Raw genomic sequence first — 25,057 nt, 5'->3', positions numbered from 1 at the left:
TAGGTTATATGGTAATCTAGGGCACCAAGCACTGGATAGCAATCCCAACCACCCAGCTGGAGTCTTAGTTTCCCCTTTCTGAACCATGAGCTCAGATTCTTTAATGAACCATCATGGATGGCATCTTGCAGTGGAATTTGTTTAGCTCTTCCACTCAGATCAATTTTCCAAGGAGGATCCAGTTAGAAGCATAAAGCTCCAAACAGCATAGCTATGAAGATCTCATGGGTACATAAATCCCTTCACCATGATAAGGTCACAGTCACAGGAAGGGATATTTAAATAGGCATAAAAGAATAAAATGAGTTTTATTTATTTATTTAACATTTGGGTTGTCTGATTGGGTCTACAGAACCCGTTTTTAGCAGAGGCCTGGGGAGAAAAGCTCCACATACAGTATAATACAAATACAGTAAAATCCAATACAATAAAGATTACATTAGAAATACTGTACAAAAATAAGTTGAAAGAACAAACTGCTGCAAGATGTTGTAATATATTACTACACATCTAAACAGTTCTATAGAGTTAAAACACTACAGACGATAATAGTCACTCTCTTCATACATGATGTAGATAATGTCCAAAACAAAAAGTGCATCGGTAGTGCAATTTGTGACATTGACTGTTGTAGTACATGCAAAATAGAATGTTAGTTTCAGTTAGCAGTCAGAAAGTTAGTGATGCAGATAGATAGTGAGAGAGAGTTAAGAAGAATAGAAGCAGTAAACCCTGAGCAGTAGCTTAAGGATATGTTATAGAAACAGAGAAGGAGTTAGAAGACCCTTAGGATCTTGCAGTTTGTGAGGGATTGAAATGTGACAGAAAGAGGAAGACCTGAGCATTAGGCAGGCTTATGCAGGAGCAGAGCCATGTATTTTTGAGATGATTTTTTAAAGATGCTTTGAAATGGGTTAGGCCAGGCATTGGTCTGGTACGTAGAGGTAGTTAATTCCAAAGTATAGAGACAGTATGAATATAGAGTGACCAGGTTTTTGAGTGGGTTTTGAGATAGCTAAGAGATTTTTTTCTTCTGATAGTAGGGATCGATTTGGTGTGTAAGGTGTGACTAGACTGGCTAGTGCAAGGCAGGCAGTAGGCTTAAAAATAAGGTTGTGAAAGGTGGACAGCTGAATAAAGGCACGTTGGTTGGGGAGTTCAAAACAGTTTAATTCTAGGAGTGGTTTACAGTGGTGCGTGTGATATTTAGAGTTTGTGGCAAACTTTGCAACTTTGTTGTAGCACTGTTCCATATTACTTATGGTAGAAGTTCGTACGTTAGTTAGGATAGGGCCACCATAAAGAAGGGAGGGAAGTAAAAATGTTTTTGCAAGGGTAGTTTTGGTTGCTGTAGTAAATAAATGTTTGTTTCTACATAAGAGTCCCAGTTTTTGATGAAATTTGAAATACAAAGAGGATTAAAACACAAATAACAGCATTACAGCAACCAGCTGTGATAGGACCGTGAGTTCTGGAGTTTTCCATATTCTAAAATTCTGCTGATTTCTTTATTTTATTGGTATAAAAAGTGGGATTTACCATCAGTGGTATACCAAATGCAAAATGACAGAGAACAAAAGTGCCACAAAATGCTTACATTTCCTTTGTGTTTCTGCAAATAACAATTATAAAATATCTGTTACTCTTTAGAGTTATTTTTTTGTGGCTCTCAATATGGGAACACTCTGGTTCACTAAAAACACAATTTTTGAATGCAGTTTTGTGAAGATGATGTAAACAACTGCTTTTTCATTACATGTAGAATATTTATTAAGCTATGGTTTGTGAACACCGAGGATAAGGGGGGATTCTCTTACCCATAAGATTCAGTCATCATGGAGTCAGTATTTTTAAAGTTACATGGGTATTGGGAGGCTGCAGTAGAATTTGCACAGTGGAAAATACTTGTTTGCTATAGTTTTGTTTTGGACTACTTTTTTGTGTTTTCATCAGAATTTTATGATTTACAACAGCGTGATTTTAACCTGCTCACTGTTATGACATACATCTGTATATAAAATACAAGACAAATTTTAAAAGCTAACATATGCCAAGAAGACTGTATTATGGCATTAGCATTCATTTTAAAACATTGCTACTGATTGATAAAGGCAGAGTCTGTAATATTTTGTGACATATATACTGCTATGTAGTTAAGTGAGTGAGCATAAACAAAAGACTACAGAAATCAGTTTGATACATTGCTATTTTAGATTTGTATTTGGTGGAGTTGTTTTGGTTCCTTTAAGTGTGAAGACACAATGTTAACCTTCTTGCAACAGTCATGGGTGATATGAAAGCAGTATGTTTTAGCAAAAAAATCATTGTAGCCAAAACAGTGCTGTTCCATTATCAAAAAGAATAGATAATATAAGTGTTTAAATGAGCATGTCTGGGTTTTCTTTGACTACTGTTTCTGAAACCAGGAACACTTACTTCTAAAAAGCAATGGGACCATCAGCATCTGTTCAAAATGTAGAGCAAAATTCAGACCGAAAATGTTTTGGGTATGCATTTAATTTCTTCTGAGAGAAAAAATGCAAAGAATTATAACAGACTTGGTCCAATATAAAAAAAAACAGGTTAACCTTTCAAGAGAAGAATAAATGCAGAACATATCGGGATTGAAGCCAGAAAGCAAACATCCACTGCAGTACCAAAAAAATGATACATTCAAAAAGAGAAAGTGATGGAATGGAAGGTAGGGACTTCTTGGACCACCTATCTAAGCTGTCTTTCTTTTGCTTAAGGTAACTTTGTGTTTTTCTCACAGCACTTGAAATGTTTCCACCACTGCTGAATATGAACCATTTGTGGTAGACTGTCCTATGTACCAACAACTCTCTCAATTAAAAAATACTTCCTCACATTCTCCTTTGGAAGATTTCCCATTTGTTTTCAAACTTTGTTCCCATGTAAAGAAATAATTCCTTTTTGGAAAAATCCTCACCTCTTGAACTGGAGTGACTGTTAACTTACTTGACTTTCTCTTGCATGACTTCCCTCTCCCTCCATTTTAAAAAGTATATATTAAGCTCCGTTTATCTTTCTTCATAAGGATTTTGCTACAGAACTTGCACTAGCTTTGTGGCCTTCCTCTGAATAGCCTCATTCTCCTTTACATATTTTCAGAGGGGGGTGGATTGAGTGCTTTAGGAGGGTCTTTCCAAATGATTGCACAGAGGATTAATAACTTCTTCTTTTCTACTGTTGACTCTGCACCTTCTGTATTCCACAATCCATACTGAGGTTTTCTTACTGTGTTCTCATAATGCTTTTTCACATAAAGTCATTCAGAATAATAAATATCTCACATGCATCGTTCTCTGGTTTATCTCCTGGCTGGTCTGTGTGGATCTTCATGTCCCACCTGTGTCTGTGAAGGCTTTCAAAGGGGACTCCATTTTCCTCTCATCCCAAATACATGCTAGTAAGTGAATTGACAATACTGCAAATTACCCGTACGTGTGTGTGTTTATGCTGTGCAAACGAGTGTGCATCCGTGCTTTGATGGACTGGCCTACTATCAGTATACTTTATATCAGTTTCTACATGGGACAGACACTGGGTCACTCTTCCCTTAATAGGATAAAGTGCACATTGAAAATAGAAAAAAATGAAAGGGAAAAAATGAAAGAACATTTATTTTCATATTTCCTTGTGGAAAATAGTGTAGAACTACTATGTAGCCTTTCCTTGGACTTTTCTTTCCAGTCTGTAGTACTTTACTTTTCTTTACATTTAACATAGCCTACAATACAGTTTTGTTAATCTCCATTTAATTCTCTGCACCCTGATCTCTGTAAAAACTCAGTTGTAGATCTTTATATCATCTGCAGATTCATACACTTCCTTCTTTTCTGCCTCTGTGATGTCTCATACATAAATGTGTTTTGGTGTCTGTAATAAATTCTCTTGGACTCAGTAACTACCTTTCACCATGTTTATGCCATTAACCAGCAATTTCTGTACTTTGCAATATAACCATATTTTTCCACCTAGGTGGATATCTTGACAATCCAACACTATATTCATCTTTGGTGTGGCTCTTTGACAAAAGCCTTGCAAAAGCCCACATAAGTCTCTTCCACAACCCAGTTGTGGTTTAATATTTCAGCCACTGCATCAAAGAACTCAGTCAGATTTGTTTGATATGTAAATTAACTGATAATCCATGCTCTCTAAGGTCCCAAGTCGTACTTCAATGGCCTCCAATTAAGACTTTCCTCCATAGGGGATTACATTCATTTTTGTAGGCAAAGTTGAGAAGCCAACTGTCCTACAGTTTCCCACTTTCAACCAGCATTCACTTTTTTCATGTATTATCAAGTGTTTCTTCCTACCATTAGCGAGCACCTTGTTTTCCTTGGATTTGTTCCAAGAGTAATAACTAAATAAATGATTTCATTAGGCTCAGCTTTTAATTCCTCTAGAGCTCTTAGGTGAACCCATCTTCTCTCACTAAATTATCCACCTTAAGCTTTATATATTTTATCATGACTTTCATCGGTGAAAAGGCTTAGATCAACATTTCACTCTTTAGCAGAATATACCGGCTGTATGATTAAGTTAACTACTTGTCACTCTGTTAGTTTTTGTGAAAACTGAGCAGAACTACCTGCTTTTTAGATCTAAATATATAAATAAATATATATATATATATATATATATATATGTGTGTGTGTGTGTGATAAACTGAAATGCTGCCATCCCAGCTAGCTGAAATTTTGTAAATAATTATGTTACTTAAAACTATTAATATGATTTATATAGAAATGTGACACTGCCAGCCCAGCTATCTGTCATCCTCCCAATGTGCACGTCTCTCACTGGTGCTAGTGGTGAGGACTGCGGCTCCATGATTACTGGGATATTGCAGGGGCATCACAATATATAGATATAGATATCTATAATATATATAATATATACTATACTATGAAACTATGAAACTATATATATATATATATATTGTGTGGCTGCTAGTTTTACAACATATAGTGAAAAGCTAGATATTCCACAATATTAATTGTTGCTCTTCTTTGTTGTCGGCTCATGTATTATCTTTGTACCAGATGTGTACATAAAAAATCACCTTGTTTATCATTAACCAATAATATATCTGCAGACAGGGCACTATAACAACTTGTCAAATATAGATACTGCAGGTAAACATGCATGTTATGTGGTTTGATTTTTCTTGAGAGTAATTTCCTTGCATCTACTAAATCTTGGCTGTGTGCAGGAAGAGGAAAAATGTTAGGTCAAATGATGTTATGTCATGTTTAACAACGTATAAGAATATGAGCAGGCAGTTACAAAGTTACAAACTCTCATCCAGATGAAAGCAAAACTGATAAAAACATAAATCTGTGTGTGAATCCAGACAGAGATTTATTTTATTAGATTAAACACTTTCGTTCAAACACATAAAGAACTTCATCAGAATCTGAATCCAACAGCAAACACTTGTAATAATGTCCATGGCAGTTTGTTTAGTATATGCACAACGTGGCAGCTGACACTTTCACATACATCACTTTTGTTCTCAGTGGCACAAACAGCATGTATGCAAATGAATTTCTGCCATGTACATATGAATATGTGAACTAGTGTATATGAATGTTTGTGAAGTATGTATAAAGGAGATGGAGAACTTGTCACCCTTATCATGTGTACATGTTTGAGGCCCATTTATATACAGGGTTAGCCATTGATTAGGTCTCTTGAAAGAATTAGGTGGCACATTTAGCTACTAGTACCCCATTTTTGTAAATATGACTCTTAGAGTCATGTTTACAAGTTAAATAATGAAATGCTGAGCCTAGAAATTCTTTAACCATTCTACTTTCTGTCATCAACACTGAGATACACCCCCCTCCTCTGGTAATATGCTGACACGGTATCTGCTATGCAGCCTTTTACTTTGTTCTAATTTTTCTTCTTTCATTAGGCTTCTAAGTGGGTAATCTTTGATGACATGAGTGCACCTTGCCTTTGTACACCCCCGGCCCTATTCAGGTCGTATGCTCATGCATCTGCCTTATATGTTCTACAGCTGGCTGGGGGAGGGGTAGAAACAGAATGATTGATCACTCCTTCTAACCACCTGCTCACTTTACTCAATCAATATTCTTCTACTTTAAGGAAACGTTACTTTGATTCACATACTGGGCGTACAGCTGGTTTCCCACTCCTCTCTTTCTCTGTCTGCAGTATACTAATCTCCCTCTGCTTACTGCCCCTGCTGCCCTTGTTGTTCTGGGGGTTCCTTCTGCTTACTGCCCCTGCTGCCCTTGTTGTTCTGGGTTTTTGAAGGTCATTAAATGCATCCAACATAGATAAGCAGAAAGGAAAGGATCCCATAGTCTTCAGTCAGTTGCAATGAACATCAGCTGGTATTACATACAGAACGCAGGATGCTGTTATACCTCTTTAAAGAAAAATAACGAGCTCCCATCTGGAATACTCTGTATGTTTCTGGAGGACCCAGGCACGATATACATAATCAACTGGAGGACAGCTAACAAAGTACACTGCAACAAATGTCACAAGAAGACAGATGTAAGGGCTATAATATTTGTATCATAGTGGAAAAATGACAAAACTAGTCCATTTTTTTTGTGTAACCCATGCTAAAGGACAATTGACTCTTATCAGGGGAAGCCAGGAAGACCAGTTAACAGACTTTCACAGAGTCACATGGTAAACAAATGGGGACTGTGGGAATCAAACCCAGCACTACAGGATGCGCATAACCTTAATTTACTTCAGTAAAGTGCTACTGTTCATCAGGTGACTCATCAGGGACCAAGAGGGATACGGAGCTTCGGAACAGAACTACAAAAGAACAAGGAGGCGTAATCAGAAGATGAAAATGCGATGATCGGCAACAAAAGGAAGTATTTGTTCATGGTGCAACAAATATGTACATACAATGGCCTTTTTGAGGAGGCAGAAGATAAAAAAACCAGCAGAAAATTCAAAAATGTACTGAAAACAGAGCAACAAGAACTTGTAGGCACCTGGTTACACAGTTTCCGCAACTTAATCTTTGGGCAAGGAAATTTCCAGAACTTGTGTACCATGCTGTCCTCTGCAGACAGAGCCTTTTTTTACTTAGCACTCTGCATGACATAAAGAGTTAATTCTTTTTATGCAAATTGCAGAAATTCTGTCTTCTTTTACATTGTCACATATTGGCCAATCAAAAAGTAGCCAAAACACTAGAATCACTATATTACAGCACGTGTCAGGCACAATTACATTAAAGTGTCTAATTAACACGATCTGAAAAAACATTCACTTTTCTGATTTAAACATTTTCTTCAATGGATTTGTTTAAAGTAATTAAAAACTCAACAAAATATTGCACCTTGATGAATGTCAGGGAGTCTTACAACTCTGTCATCCTCTGTCATGTTGTCATCTGTAGTCAGACCAACAAATGGACTAAGCTTCTAAGGGCTAGCGGCCATTGTCTATATGTACTCTATGATCTCATGACCAATTATTTACTCTTTGTAAATATGTTGTATTTTAAACCTTCTGTACATACTGTTGTGTGCTTTTGCAACATTTAATCATTGTAACTGTAATTCTTGGAGCTTTTCTCCCTGGGCCTCCACTGAAAACGGGCTCATTATGGCCCAGTGAACTTCCCCGGTCATCAAACTTAAATAAATAAATAAATAAATAAATAAGACTTGCTGTTAACAGTTGTTATTTCTTTTAACCAGCAGTGCTGTAATATATTCTGATGTCAAACTGGGCCGGCACTGTCGCACTTTGTTTTTGTGGATGCACATTCTATGAAGATCTTTCTTTCAAAAAGGAAAATTATACATATTTTTTATAATATAATAATTATCACAATAATTATATTCTTCTATGGGTTAGACCAGCGGTTATCATGTCCTGATGGTCAGTATAGCATGTGTCTCTTCTTTGTATCATATTATATTCCTAGTTGGTGAACACTAGCCTAGGCAAACAAACCATTGACATACTTCACTGTATAACATGACGTCTCTTCAATGGTGGTCAGACGTTCTGCTCATCTACATGTTTGCATCAGTTGAGATAAGTACCTCATGTTTCATAAACATGTTAAAGTGGGGTTATATGTCAGTGCGGCTCTGACAATATCGAATGGCAGTGCATTAGCATTATGGCCAATAAAACACTGCCACTAAGTCTGTGTTACTCAGAGCTTGATATATCACAGGCTCATATCCTACACTCATTCTTTAACCTAACACAAGTATTAGCCACCATAACATCAGTTATAAAAATGGCTACAGAACTTCCTCAGAGCTGAGTCCATATGGTCTGCAACTGAGTATCAAACATTTCTGATATCTTAACACAACAACAGTGCATAACTAGAGAACCACTAGCAGTTTCACAGTAAACCTAATACTAAGACACACTAGCATCACAGCTTGACTGTTGCTCATGTATAACTATTCTACTAGGTCCTAAAACTGAAATGTCTTATATAAAAAATGAGCTATTTATATACTTACTCATTGCATAACCTGATAATTGGAATGACTACTGATGATTGTTTTCTGCCATGACCTGAAAGACTATAGCAAAAAGTGAGAATACAGAGAATAACTACTATAAATTACACAAAAAATGCAGAAATGTAATATACAGAAAATTCACAACACAAAATAAGGTGGTGGTAGGCTTTAATGACATGCTGATAGAGATATGAACATAAAGAGTGCAGTTGTCAACGGGTGTACTTGTGATATTTTAGGATATGAACTCATTCCCAGAAGCAACAGTAAATTACCTCAAATATTTAGAGCAGAGACCATATTCCAGAGTAAGAACAGGAAAGGGAAGCACCCTAAGTTTATATGAAGAGAGCTGTCACAGTGTGGAACAAGGTGATGTGGTAAGGCAGAAGCTGTGCAGGGCAGAGGTGATGCAAGATAAAACTGAAAATATGAGGAAGGAATACCATAGGCAGAGACGTAGAGGTGAATCTTACAAGAGTAGTAGGGTTAAAGCAAATCGCATGGAATCTGCACATTAATAGGATGAAAAAAGGATGTAGCTGGGAAGTAAAGCAGTAAAGACTGCAGTGGTGCTAAAAATAGTATGTAAAGAGAGGGTTATAGTTCATGACACCTTCTCCATTATATTTTCTCCCTCTCAAGATTTGGCTATCGATCCTCTCCATGTGGACCCATTTGTTCCTACATCTCCGCATATAGGTATCCCCTTTCCAGGGAGAAATGTATTTCATTTACCCAAACCTTTATTCAGAAAGTGAAGGTGAGAGTCAGGTGTTGTCAGTTACAGCCAGACTGGATTTTTTTTCTGATGTCCTTAACTCTTCCCTCCACAGCTGATGCGCATGCTTGCAATACTAAGGGCTTGTTATACCTTCGAGTGCAAATACATACATGCATACTCATACAAATATGTGCTGAGGATTGTTGTACAAATGCAGCTCTATGGAGACAAGTGCAAGGCCCAACCCCTAAACTGATATCCACCTGTTCTGCAGTGGGTCAGCACTGAAGTATTGAAGTGCCAGACTGTTCTACTTCCCCCATGATAAGTGGATAGGTGAGTTGGTAGTGGCTACTTAATCCTCTTTATCCCTTGCTGGTTCCACTAGCTCCTAGGTCACCTACATCATAGTCAGAGTCTTTTCTACGGAGGCACATAGTTTATGACACTTTTAATTTGTTACATCAATGAGGTCTTATGAAATATTAGGGTGGGGAAAAAATAAGAGAAATAACTGCACATCAATTTACAGAAGAGATAATATCTCAATTTGATTTTGAATGTTTAGGTCAGGAATAGCTTTAAGCTGCAGGCAAAGTTTGTTCTAGGTCTTGTGTGTGAGAGTGGAAAACAGCATCCTACCAGAAGTGAGTTTATGAGGTAGGACAGCAAGAAAATTCTGGGATGAAACACAGAAGCACAGAAAGGTTTTACCTCCCAAGCCCCTGCTTACACTTATCAAGGGTACCAGAACTTGTCAGAGATTTGGGATGCATGGCTAGGCTTAAAAACCCTTGCGGTCATTAACCTAGTAAACACCTATTAACCTAGAAACCTAAGAAGCAGAGACTTCTTCAGAAGAAGAAGGGCATATGATTGAAAGAGATTGGGGGTGAAGACTGAGGAAGATATGTGCCAGAGTACAGGAACAGAGCGAGAACTAAAGCTATTCTCTAACGGAAACCCCCTAACTTCACCTAGCAAAAAAGGGTTTCTGTTGGAAGATAGTTGAATGAAAGCAAAAATTCTAATCAACACATTTTAATGTCTTGCAACTTCATAAATAACAGCACTGCCATTGTGTGACCACTGTCAATGATTTATGCTGACAAAGGGGAAACACCCAGAATGTTTATTTTGTAAAATATTTATTTTATGAATAAATGTTTTAACAATAATCACAGTTACTGGTGCATCTTTTGGTTGGTAGAATAATCACGTCTACTGAATGTAAGCCAAGTGGAAGGTAAACATCCTAAGGCAAAAATGTGAGAGCGTATTGTCAAAGAAAGAAAAAAAGTCATGCAGACAAAGCATGAATGTCAACGGGTATGAAAATGACAAATTAAATAGTCATTTAAAAAATGAATGTGTGTTGCTGTGCGTGATACACAAATACATCAACAGTGAGCTATACTGGGGCTATTTAACTGAAGTTGATGATTTTATTAAATAACTCACATACCTTCTCCTGACCTTAAGTGTGATACTCTTCCTCTATAACCCTCTCACTGCCATGTCTGCAGGTAAGCTGCAGGTAAGCTTGCATGACAGTAATTTATATATCTATTTACTGTTTGTTGTGCAGGTTAATCTCATTAGGCCAATGGCCTATTTTCAGGGTGACCTGAGGCGGTACTGAAATGGACTAGAGAAAATTTGGCCAGGGCACTGGAGAACTCTCCCCCTACTCTTTTTCCGATGAATACCATGAGATCTTTTACAGTCACCTGAGATTCCACCAGCTCAGGCAGATGGGGCTTTGGTTGAAGATCTCACCTCACAAGTGCAATCCATCCCCCACTTATGCAGCGTGCTCTGCAGTGTTATGAAAGGGTGACTTAATGCTAGTTGTTTTATTACACCTTTCAGGTATGTTACAGTTCCTTAATGCACACCGTTTCATGGTGCATTGCATATATAAAAAGCCAAGACTAATGTAATGCATGAAATTTTTATATACATATAAATCACTCTACCTCAGGGCCTGCTTATATGATTCTTTACACCCGCAATCAGTCTTCAGTGTTATATATTTATTTGTTTATCTGCTGTTTATTTATTTCCATTTGTTAACAAGTATTCAGGAATCCCTGTCTGGACTCATTGCCCTTTTCAGCAGAGAACTGGATCTAGAAATTTTTATTTTATTTTCAATTTGTTAACCAGGCTAGAGAATTGATCCCATTGGTCCTATGTCAGTCTCAAAATGTATCGAAAACATTGAAACAAAATAGTGGTAACATAAGAAATAAAAGTGTGGGATATAATGAAAAAGGCTGATACAAGTTAACTAACGTTCCCACATGTTTGAACGCCATATACATATATATATATATATATATATATATATATATATATATATATATATATATATGTATAGAACTGTAAAACAGATAATACTTAGAAGACCACATCGCCTGATAGTTCAGTGCTGTGAAATGCATTATACAGAGAGAAGACAGGCAGGAATAACAGTCTAAAGCTGCATGACTGCAACAGTTTGCCTTGGGTAACAGCTATTGTTGGTGACAAGAAGTCACATGGCAACTATTATAATCTTATTTACTGAAATGTTTTTGTCTCAGAAGTGAAACAGTTAAAAATAGCTCTTTGAAAACTGGATAAAATTTGTTCTGAGTTTCACTATTTCATTACAGCTAGGACTATTGAAATTACTGGCAAGTGAACAAAAACATTCTGTTGTTTCAGGAACTGTGTTTTCAGAAAAAGAAAAAAAATGTTTTGCATCAATTGGTAATTAAAGTTTTATTAAGCTGGTTAAGGTGATTTTTAATTTTGACAACAGTTATGAAAAACATACCTAACTGCTCATACTTTTTCACATTGTTAAAACAAAGGTGAAAGAAGTTTTAACACTTGCCTTCCAGTATAATACTGTTGAGATGTGTTTATTGAGGTTGGAAAAGGTTTCCAGAGGAACTTTTTTCCCCCAAAGTGTGATTTGAATTGAATTTAAGTTTAGTACGGCTCAGATAGTGCTTGGGCAACATGCATATCAACACGTCTTCCAGATGGTGGTAAGACAGCTGTGGCATATAGTCACTTGTACGTCCTTCCAGGACTACATGGTCAAAGTCAGCAAGCCCTTTAGGTACTACTAATTCCGTGGATCCCACCAGCAAAGGTGTATCTGTAAACAATAGACCCTGCTCAGTTTTGGAGATATATGAGATCCCTGGTTTCTGCATGAAATGTCTGGTTTCACCAAGGTTGCATCCTTATTTAGCATTAATAATAATAATAATAATAATAATAATAATAATAATAACTTTAGCAACATTTTATCACAGTAAATAATGCTAGATAACCATTGTGTGACTTTGTTATTACTTGCTTTATTTATCTCCTCTATGTTTATGCGTGTCTTATGTGTATAAGATGAACAGGCAAGTATCGTGTCTGAAAAGATTCACTTATGCCACTACATCTAATTTGTAATTACAAGTAACGCATGTAAACAAATGAATGCTGCTTTTTTATCCTTTCCATAAAACCACATGCACAGTACAGAGTGAATAACCTGAGGATTCTGGGAAATAGATGCAGGTTTGTAGAAGTGCTACATTACAGCTACCTCTGACAAGGAAAGCCAGACAATCATGCTTCCATGGCCATGTATACAGACACTATTATAGCTGTGGTAACCTGTCTGTCTGTAGGTGTGCAATTTAGCATTCGGTTTGCAGTGGTATTCGTTTAAGTCTACAAGTATCAGTGTATGTGTACTCATTTTAGCCTGTGAACACTACATAACATGGTTTGGTTTCTCTTTATTAGTCCCTTGCATTCTAGGTACCTCATTTTAACCTCTCTTTCTCCGAGCCATTTTCACAAATAAATAAGGTGTAAACTGATATAAACAAAATGGTGCGCTTGACTTTGCAACAAGGTTGCAATATAAATTTCATCCACATCTTTTAAATAAAGCATATTGCTAGTAAAATACTTTTATTTACTTATATTTCAGGTTTGTATGCCTAGACATGTCCTTTGTGCTTTACACATGACAGGAAGCTTGAGATGCAGTAGTGTGAGCCTCAAAACTACAAAAAAATGGAATGAACTATGAAAGTTATGGTTACACATCAAAAGCAAGGGCAAGCTCTCCTGTGTACTCTAGGTGTTAGGGCTGTAACTTCTCACTTCTTTTCCCAGATACATCCCCACACATGCACTCACATGCACCCATATATATGCATATGTGGGTGCATGTGTTTATATATATATATATATATATATATATATATATATATATATATAGATGTAAATATACACACATGTGTGAACATATGTTGCTTACATAAACACACACACACACACACACATATATAAATATATATATATATATATATATATATATATATATATATATATATATGGGTCTACTACTGGAGATCAAAATTACACTGTTTCTATATCCAGAAGTAGATGCCCACTAATGCGAACGTGCACTTTCACGAACACCACTAGAACGAATGGGCAATGTCCTCCACTGTAGTGCGGTAGTCACTGACCTTAGGGTTAGGGCTTGGTTTAAGGATAGTGGATAGCCCTACTAGATATCCATTATCCTTAACCCAAGCCCTAACCCTAAGGTCCGTGACTATTACACCATAGGTCCATGACTACTGCACCGTGGAGTACATACAATTTCCTCCACTGTGGTGCGGTAGTCATGGACCTTAGGGTTAGGGCTTGGGTTAACCCAAGCCCTAACCCTAACGTCCGTAACCATTCGCTCAAGTGGTGTTCGCAAAAGTGCACTTTCAGTGAAGTGCACTTTCGCATTAGTGGGTATCTACTACTGGATTTCGAAATAGTGTAATTTCGATCTCCGGTAGTAGACCCATACATATATATATATATATATATATATATATATATATATATATATATATATATATATATATATATATCTGTATATAAATAGACAAAAAGGAACACTAATTATATAGGAAACCTTACTATTGATATCTACATATGAAGTATTGAAACAGTCTGTTGTCAAAGCTTCTTATATAGCATCCATTTCATAAATCAACTTCTATTTTTGTTAAAAATAAAAAAAGCAGGATTCATGCCTGTTTAAACCCCAGTTTATTAAATTAAAAGAAGATATGAGCACTTTCACCCTTCTTAGAGCTTCATCAGATGTAAGCTTTATACACACACACACACACACACACACACACACACACACACACACACACACACACACACATGTATATATATATATATATATATATATATATATATATATATATATATATATATAAATACCAGCAACTAACCAATATAAACTTTTCTAATTTAGATACATACTGTTCTGTTTTCCATATAAAAATCTACATAAACTACTTTTAAGGCTTTACTCCAAGAGCACTAAAACAGATCACATTTAACAACAGTGACTGAACAGATGGTGCATACATAGTTTGTATCTTTATTGTAAATTCTTGCATATACATACCTATATATACACACACACACACACACACACACACACACACACACACACACACACACACACACACACACACACACACACACACACACACACACACACATGCACAAGCGCACACGCGCACACACGCACACATGCACACACAGTGTATGTTTATATATATATATATATATATATATATATATATATATATATATATATAAAGTCACAAATTGCCGTACCTAAAAGAAAAAAGAGCTCTCTGTGATCAGTTTCAAACTTAATATGTATTGTGCCCTGATTACACTTAAATTTCTACTGTTCTAGCGATTGTACATAGAGTCCTTAAACATGCAATAAGAACCCTTGCTTAACAATGCCCCTTCTTTCAGGAGAAAAACATGGCAGATGTATAAATAAAATGTCAACAGTTTAAATTTAAGGATGAGACTGGGATTCTGAAAGTATTAAGCTGGCTATGTACCGTGAAAGCCAGAAATATTATAATGCTTTGCATAATTAATAGTGACATATGTATACAGTCCTCGAGACAAAACTGATCTTCACCTGTGTTCCTGAGTGAGCATTGACAAAGTTTTCAGAGTAATGGAGCTGGGAAATCAGAAGTTTTAATTTCACACTTGTTTTCACATTCTTGGAGCTAGAAATAGAGCCTGGAGTTCTCTGAAAAATGATGGTGATTGGTCCATCTTTGAAATGATCATTTGAGACAACTTAGGACAAACAGGACCATGAGCTACTCTCTAATTCACATGGATTTGGGCAAACTGCTGTACGACTGAGAAGGCAACCTAAGTCCTTAATGAAATCTCTAAATGTTCTTTTGTTGGTTCATACCAACAGTGATGAAATTTGTTGTGTTTTAAAAACTTGTTCAGCCACATTACTTATAACATATAGAAAAATGAAAAACCAGCATTATCACCAAGAAGAAAATGTTGTATTTCACTTTCTGAATGCATACCTCCATCCCCAAATTTGGATCGAACAGAATTGTTTTATTTACTTGTACATTCATAGTAACAGCAAGAACAAAAATAATTAAAGCAATATTAAGAATCTGAATATCAAGATGTTAGGTTTCTAGCCCATCATATATGGAAAAAGATAATGGCAGATTTGGTTTTGTATAATTCATAACTAAATAAATATCCATTAAAATTTCCATTAGATAAAGTTTGTGATGAAATAATCACAAAGAAAAAGAGTATCTTTACATTAATTAAATAATGTAAACAGAATTCTGATAATTTGAAGATGTGAACTTTACATTAATTAAATAATGTAAACAGAATTCTGATAATTTGAAGATGTGAACTTTACATTAATGAAATAATGTAAACAGAATTCTAATAATTTGAAGATGTGAACAGTCTGACAGTTAGTGAAGATTAAGGCTGCAAACTATATACGAGTTGCATCTTCTAGCCATAAATACAGGGTTTGATTCCCATCATCTCCATTTGCCTGCTGTATGACTCTGAACAAGTCGCTTAATCAGAGAATGCACCCAGGGTGTCCTTGAAAAGGAGCACTTGTGTATAGTGGGCTTAGTTGGTTAACAAATGCATGAAAAACATTACATGCAGTTATTGTTTTGTGCTGGAAGGTATCATTCCAAAGTTATTATGACCAGCTTTACAATTCTGATCAGTGATGGGAACTCTGCCTGTGAGGAAAGTGCAAGCTACCAGTTTGAATGATAATTTTTAAGAAATTGCTGCCTGATGCAGTATACAGTTAGGTGCTAAGATGTGTTTACTGATATTTATTATGTGCCGCAAACAGAACCACTTTATGTAAATACTTGCAACATATGCTTGTACATTTCAATACTTTGTATTAATGCTGTTATATTGTTACAACATATTCATTTATTTAATTTGAATGATATTTTAGTGTAGCTCATTTTCCTGGTTATCAGACTGTAAAATAAAATGTGCTGTTAAGTGCAATGTATTCCTGATGCTCGTGTCTCCCCTATCATATGTTGCTGGAGGTCATAATATATGAGTTATAGAATGACGTTTTGAAATGGGCAAGTGTATATATTTTGCAAATAAATAAATAATTAAAATAACCAACATATTTTATATAGCAATATAAATTTAAGGCAATATCACCACCTAAAAATAGCCCTGAAAACAGTAGTCCATTTTTTTCCATATTTTAATTCAGTTAATCCCTTCAGCAGGATGGCACATTCTGAAGGCTTCTGTGTAAGGAGTATAACCATGCATAGTATCAGACAGAACAATGTAGTATTACTGACCACTGGAAAACATGCCTCCCAGCACACACATATATGCATTACCAATACCATAGTACAGTCACTACGCAGTGTTTGAAAATAGTTCTTCACATCAGCTCAGCAAAATTGTAAAAAGTATAAAGTATGATTAAACATTGATCTGATCATTGATATACTCTCTGCTCATGCTTCTTTAACTAGGTAAGCAAAATGATTCCTCTCTTCATCCACTACCCAGGCACAAGAATAAGGGTAAATACACACACACACACACACACACACACACACACACACACACACACACACACACACACACATTATATATATATATATATAGTTAACCTTTGTATAGTAAAAAAAAAGTGAATCTCGACATACGAAAGGTAAACCACCTTATCTCAAAAATGATAACATCAACATCCTAGCTGAGAAACAACCTTGACGTATGTAAACGTCAAGTATAAAAAATATAAAAAGGCAAGACCCCCTGCACCCCCACAACCCTGCTAATTATATATAATAACTCTGAGATTTCACAGTCCCTGAGGAAAGAGAATATTCCCTGCCCATCAATTGTTAATCCATCACATCTGTAAACCATCTGTATAGTTGACCAAATATGTTCGACTAAACAGATATTGACCAAACCCCCCATTGACCAAGCCCACATAACCTATATATTTATATATATATATATATATATATATATATATATATATATATATATATTTATATATATATATATATATATATATATATATATATATATTTATATATATATATATATATATATCAATTTTAGAATAGTCAGTAAGGCTGCGTATTTTAGGCATGAAACCACAGCATGTGGAGAAACCCTACAGAGAGACAGGGAGAACATGTAGACACTACACAGACAGTGACCCCAAATCATGATGAAACTCCACAGCCTACAGTTTTTATGCAGATATTAACCAATGAGTCACTGTTTCTCATGACTATTTTTGCATGCATTCATCTGTTAAATTTAACATCCAAGCAGAGGGGACTTTTAATGAGCTCTTCTCTTTCTGGGGGAAATCCCCAGAATTGAATCTTCATTGGAAGGTGTGTCCTTCTTTGCACTGTCTCCTACTAACACTGTAATATTTTTCCAGATGCTGTATTTTTTTGGGTATGATACTGACCAGTTTGGGACTAGAACAGCACGCTGACCATTGGAGAGTACTTGCTATAAAAATATAATTAACTTTGTTCCTTTATACGTTGCCACAATGCCTCCAGGTGGGATACCTGACCAATCCCTGCTTGCATCTGCTAGTCTGTATAGACACTCTACTGGCTGTTCTGATTCCTGCAGCACAGATAATAAATGCTCACTTTGATACTAAGTATTTGTAGTTGTCAAGTACATACACACCAGACAAACTTGTCAATATATGTGTCACTGTCCCTGCCTAAGAAGTTGTTGCATATCCACATGATTCATAAAATACAAATCATTTGTGTGCTCTTGGGGGCTATGTAATTTGTATATGTTGTACATATGATACACACAGGCAGTACACACATTAGGTTTGCACTTCACTGACTCAGAAGTGGACTGGCACAAGTGGCAAGTCTTTGGGCCAGATATGCACCTGGCCATCAGACAGGTCTTGTTCCTTTCAAAAGGCACATTTATGACATCCTATGTGGCCGCAACAGGGATTCACTTTATGAACTACAGCTGACCCCTATGCATTGCTTTGGCACAGTTTATAAACTGTTTCAGGACTGATTCACATGCAGCAGGGTTCTTGTTAGCATACTCTTATGCTACGCATCCCTGAGGCATGATGTGCAATGCATGCCATATACTGCTTTGTAATGTCGAGATTAATGATCTTCATTGAACAGAACTGCACCTGGTATATCTAGTGCAGAACACATCTCCCTGCTTATCTGATGTAATTATGGACACCAGTCTCAAAAGGTTGGGGTAGAATTATGCATGTACATTGTGTGCCATGACTTTTTGACATGTTTCTGCAGCTTTATGTTTATGCATTTCTTGCGCTCCTGTATTATTGTTTATCTGCTGCTTCTGGTTGCTAACTATAACCTGATCATATCGTACAATATGTTTTGTGAATGTTATGGTAATTCTCACCTATTTAGTCAAAAAGGTGTTAACAAAACAGATCTCTTTGCATGTTAACGTATTCAACTACTTTACAAATAACATGCAAGGTAACAGCTGGTACAATCATCTTAGGTGATAGGAAAATGTATTACTGTGTATTTAACATTTATATTCACTATTTATCTGGGGAAGTTGTAAAAAACGTTAGCCTCTGTCCTTACCCACCTAAGTTAAGAGGCATTTCCAGCTGTCTGGATAACCTGCACAAAGGTAACAGCAGCTCTCTTCCTCTGCGCCCACCATTGTCTTAGCTCTGTGTATAATGGTCTACCTGTGTAGCCCCTATTCACTTCCATGGCTAACAGCTCAGGCAGGTAGCTATGAATGTTGACGTGTGTGTGTGACCTACACAAATATATGCTCAGTGGTAGCACTAAGTAAACATATAGGAATGCTTTGTTGAACAAGTAAAACATCTCATTAGCAGTAATCAGACAGAACTGAAGGAAACATAGCATAGAACATGACCCAGTTCTGCTCAGTGTTTTAGATCGTGCAGTGTCCCTGCCCCCTCAAGCTCCGCCCACTCCAGTCTGAAGGAGCATGCCCTCTCTATGCACAGAATAACGTTGTGGAGGAATATGTGTTTGTGCAGGCACATTTTCATTCACAGCAGATCATCTGGGAAATCAGCTGTGGAATTACCTGAAGGGCTACACAACTTGTAAATAATGGGTCTTGGGAAGAAAACTTGGTCATAGCAAAAGATGGCTTGGTGGTGAGTAGGTGGGGAAGAGATACTGGGAAAGCCATTATTTTTGCAATTTTTGGTGGGGATTTTTATACATCATGAGCCTTACTTTTAAAGTACAGTGATACTGTTAGTGGAAACAATTACAAAATGAAGCGATGGAATTTATTTGTGAAAGTTGTCATCTTGAGATATGGATGGGAGTGCAAGGAAATAGAAATGACAGTACTGTTAAACAGACGATAGAGTGGTAGGTAGAAATGCATGTCTCTTTATGGGAAGATAGTATAACATTATTCCTTCATAATAGTCTCCTTCAGATGAACTGCTGCACAGTCAGCAACATTTTCCTAGGCTGCCTTGGGGTCCCTTGTTCTAATATTGTCTCTTGTCATTCACGGCTGCAGCTTTCCTTTCTGGCATTACTGTTTCGTGGGACCCCCTATCAAGCGTGCGTAAACATTGGGGCTTGAACCATGAAAAGTCTTTAAACACATGATTATGCTAGGTGAGGTTGTTATTGCTGTTGTTTGTCTCGGGTGTATCTAAAGCATTTGTTGGAGACACATTATATAAACACTTCATCAAAAGAGGACCTGAGTTATAGCTATAAGCACTTCAACAGCAAATGACCCAAGCCATAGATGACTGGATTTAAAATAGCTACATGAGCAATATAATGATATTTTCTAAGATTATGATGGGCTGACATTTTTGGTTTCCTAAGCAGAACTGCTGTTTGAATAGCATGTATAATAGGCTTTGTATCTTCAGTAATGAGTACTTACTTTCATTTCATTTTACAAATATGCATTTTAAATTGAAATAACATGGCCTGTTTGATTCTTTTAGAGGTAAAGAATCTGCATATATGTAACTATGCAAAGTATGTAAAAATAAGCAGTCTCAAATAGAACCATATATATTTCTTACACCATGCAATTAACTAGAAGAACATACTAGATAATTTGTATAACATCTTATATTTGTTGTCTGACCAAAGCTGAAAAGAGCAACCAGATTTATGTCTCTGGAAACAGCAGAACTGGTTTTGGTGTGTTGAAAAATTGCTAGCAAATGTGTTTATTTTTTCCTTTAGCAAGTTTGTTTGCCTGCTGACATTTCAGCTATATGTGCAGTTTTCATTAGCATTAATTGAGATAGTGTGATGTAGAAGCAGGTCCCAGCACATAATTTGTTTATAGCTCATAGTTCAGACCTCTTTCAGTACATTTCTTAATTTTGCATATTTATTGGAAAGTCTCATCCAGCCCTAATTCTGTTTTGTGTTTTTTGTGTGTGTGTGTGTGTGTGTGTGTGTGTGTGTGCACATGCCCGTGTGTTTATGTATGTGTGGTGTGTGTGTGTTTATGTATGCGTGCATGTGTGTTTATGTATGCGTGCGTGTGTGCACGAGCATGCATGTGACCCAAGCATCTTGGCCTAAACTTCCTTGCAAAACTGACCTAAATAGGCCTTCATTGTGTTTTCCCTTTTTCTCTCTTTAAAATTCCAAAATTGCAGCTTTAAAAATTTCCCGTAGGGGTAGTTATTTTTATTGATTCATATAACATCAAATCAGTTGTATAATGAATACATCTGATATCTAGTCATATTTCTATTTTTATACATTGCTAAGTTTGTTTGTCTTGTAAAAATATACTGCCTGCTTGAGATATGTCATAACCTATGCAATTAATCCTTAAAGGGATGCTTGAAATTCATACCTTTTATGTTCAAGTCCTGATTGAAGAAAAAAATGCATATGTTGTTCTAACAAAAGTGCTTTGCTAAACGCTAATGCAAATCATACCACCTTTTTCACAGGTCTCTTTTTCCAATGCAGCAGCGAAGCATCGTTTATCAAAAATGCATTTGACCTTACTTAGAGAACAAAAGAAATATTCTGAAGGACTCCACCCAACTTCAATACATTTTATCTTACAATAAAGTGGATTCGCTGTGTTAAGGTTGGCTTTATGGCCCATTAGTTTGATTGCATTCAGGTAGCTGCGCTATATTTACAGGACTGAAGCTTTGACAGAATTCCAGGTGACAGGTAATAAGGAACCATGATACAAAACTGTCATGACATGACAGGTTGTATTTAGAAATGAAAACCATCATTGTGCATTTAAAAGTCATTCAGTTTTAGTTCATATGTACACTAAATGTTGATATTAATCTATGTATTATAGCCACTTGAATTTTTTCCCTTTCTTATAATAACCAGGTAGAGCTACAGCAAGTAAATGCTAACCGTTGGGGATACCACATCCAAGATAACTGCACCAAGGCAAAATTATTTGCAACAATCTCTCCATACATCTAATTTTAAAGCCTTGGTCTTGCACTGGATAAAGAAGAAAGTCATGATTTATGGCTACCTAGTACTTTATTAGAATTATTCTGTCAGAAAATCCAATATTATTATTATTACTGCAAAATCAAATCCTAGCAGATTGTATGACCTCTTCACAGCATAGACATATAAAGGATACCGAACAATTCATGCTAGATTTAGCATACAATTTGATGGGACTATGCGCCCTATTTCTAACTGCACTTATCATTACTACAGGCTAGAAAAACAGACTTCAGCACTTTTGCAAGAATTCCTCTGCAAAAAGCATAACAATATTTCATTTAAATAGTGAACCTTTGGATCTCTCAACTTTCTTCTCAGTCACTTCCTTTGTGAAATCAATTAAATCTTAACATAATGTGAGACCTCATTTTAAAATGATAAAGCAGTCTAGGAGACAACAGGATTTTCAACATAGTGATTACAGAAGTAAAAATGACACACACACACACACACACACACACACACACACACACACACACACACACACACACACACACACACACACACATACACACTTATTTATTTACCTTTTTAGCTGGGTGCATGGAATGAAAGCGAGGGTCAAACCCCATCTGTGCCATAGATAACAGCATCCTTGCAGCTCTTTGGTTGGTGCAACAGTACAGGCAAGTCACGCTAGTCAGATTATGTTGCACAGGAAGCCAAGCTTCTAACAGGGAATCTGCTAGTCAGACGCTTTGGAGGGGGTGGGGAGGTACACATAACTCACTGCTTTGCAGACATCAGGGTCACCGGCAGATCACTGACAGAAAGGCCTTAGTTTGGGGAGGAGTCTCTAACCCATCGGAAGGAGAGGGAGGAGGCTAATTTTTACACAATGAATGAGATTAACCCTCTACCTTCCTTTAAATGTGCGTGAGAGGAGAAACGTCATAAGAATTGCAGTTCTAAAAATACAGAAGTATTTGAGTTCACAAATAAAATGTGCATCCCTTTTATTATTACCAGTGCATTAAATATAGAATGTAAGTTATATATCAGCACTGACATACGCAAGCACAAACATATGGGCCAGGCTAGTGAAAAATATTTAAAGGAAAAATATGTGAGTATATGTATTAAACTGTCATTGGTCTATATGAAGTCACTACTGAAAGACAAATGCTGGCAGTTATGCAATAATATTGTTAAAGATTTCTTTTTTTCTAACTTCTTTCATAAGTGCAGAATAAAAGAATGATACGGAGTGTGTGTTTCACTTAGTGTCAGCACTTCTTTGTGTGTTCATGCTTTAGGTATAAAACATTAAAACATTACAGTAATTATGTGATTGCTCTGACGCACACATAAATTAGCTCACGTGTGTCTCTACAGTGTAGGGTCTATGAAGGGTTCTAGTTAATGGCACTAAGCTTTTAGGTGATGGGACAAAACATTGAGCTCTTTGTTATACACAAGTGCTTCCTGCTGAGAGGGCTTGTCATTCTGCTGTTGTGCTCCCTAAGACTGCTAAATAATCCTGGGCCACAGACTCTGTGCCTTAATTAACAGTTTACTGTTGAAAGGAAGGGAGCCTATTGAGAGGAAGAAAAGGAAAGGCAGGGAAAGTGCAATGTCTGGAGTACTAAAGATGTGTTCAGAAGGCTGCTGGAATTCCCAAAGGAATGTACAAGATGCCTGATAATCCCTTCTCAACATAAAGTGTGAAAATGCATTATTAATACTTTGCAAACCAGGTAAGGCCAGCTAAGAACGCAGCATGTCTTAATAGGTTATATTCCTATGGTGAATAGTACATGTACCAAGAGGTACAAAGATGTAGTGATATATTTTCATGACATATTGTGTGCATTGTTCTATGTTCTTGGTACCTAGATTATGATGTACATTGATCAGCATGCAATAAAATGATTATATTTTTCAGCCTATTGATCTGGGAGTAACATTTCTGACTCTGGTGCACCTAGAATGGGGCATGCATTGCTCACACAACACTGATTAGACAGGTGGAAACAAACTGAACCCACAAACCCAGCTGCTCCTCACTAGCAAAAGACCTAGCTGATCTTTGGGGACTGTCCTTGACAACACACTGGAATGACCCTGAACATCATTGTAGCTCAATAGCTGATACTGGACAGCATGCACTGCCCTTCTGAAATATCACTGTACACATTATGAATACATACAATAAAATTACTATCCATGGAAGGCTTGTGGAAGAAAATAGCCATCACCCAGTACCCATGATATACCCTAGATTGCATGTGATAACCTGACATCAACATACCATTTTACTTGTTAAATGACGGTATGAACTGATCGTAGAGGACCATATTTCACACACAAAACATATGGTTTTGTCAAATGCAAAGAAAATGTGCAAATACAATTTATAGTATCAGCATAACCAGCAGTGTGACTGGGAGGCTAGAGAATATTGGAGTACCTGGAAGAGATCTATATAGACACTGGGAAAATGGTGACCATCACCTAGGCAGGAAGCCATTATTAAACCCTGGACTCTGGAATTGTGTTCTAGTAACTTTACATGCTGTGCAAGAAAGACGCCCTCTTCATTGGCAAGTCTAATTCCATTATTTTTATTTTATTTATTTTATTTATTTCACATTTGTTGACCGGGCTAGTCCAGCTGGATTAATGTCCATTTTCAGTGGAGGCCCGGGGAGAAAAGCTCCTCAGGTTAGATACAATATTGGAAATACATAAGAAGACATAGTACAAGTGTGATTATACAAAGGAAAAATGAACATACAAATATTATAGATTTTAATTAATTCAGAACAATCCTAGCAAAACAATATAATAAGGTATGAGATCATAAAGTATATAAAAGGAAGTATTGAACCATGGTAGATAAT

The 25,057-nt window shown here is 36.4% G+C and overlaps 1 protein-coding gene across 12 annotated transcripts in view; it reads right to left on the bottom strand.

Annotated features, from left to right (window-relative positions):
* The window catches only part of RBMS1 (RNA binding motif single stranded interacting protein 1), a 1,922,565-nt gene extending 1,899,614 nt beyond the window's left edge, over nt 1-22,951 (bottom strand). For 3 of the 12 annotated variants that reach the window (XM_044074729.1, XM_044074739.1, XM_044074730.1), the window contains exon 1: nt 22,742-22,951. In XM_044074729.1, coding sequence (XP_043930664.1) covers nt 22,742-22,807 — 66 coding nt within the window. In that variant the 5' untranslated portion in view covers nt 22,808-22,951. The remainder of the gene's footprint in view (nt 1-22,741) is intronic. The other 9 variants (XM_044074736.1, XM_044074732.1, XM_044074733.1 and 6 more) reach the window with 5 other exon arrangements.
* Nucleotides 22,952-25,057: the final 2,106 nt, after the last annotated feature.

This window comes from Protopterus annectens, chromosome 6.part0 (assembly GCF_019279795.1).
Source record: "Protopterus annectens isolate FY-2018-M chromosome 6.part0, PAN1.0, whole genome shotgun sequence".
Classification (NCBI taxonomy): domain Eukaryota; kingdom Metazoa; phylum Chordata; order Ceratodontiformes; family Protopteridae; genus Protopterus; species Protopterus annectens.
Note: the sequence above shows the minus strand (reverse complement) of the source record. Positions and strands in the feature narration are given on the sequence as shown.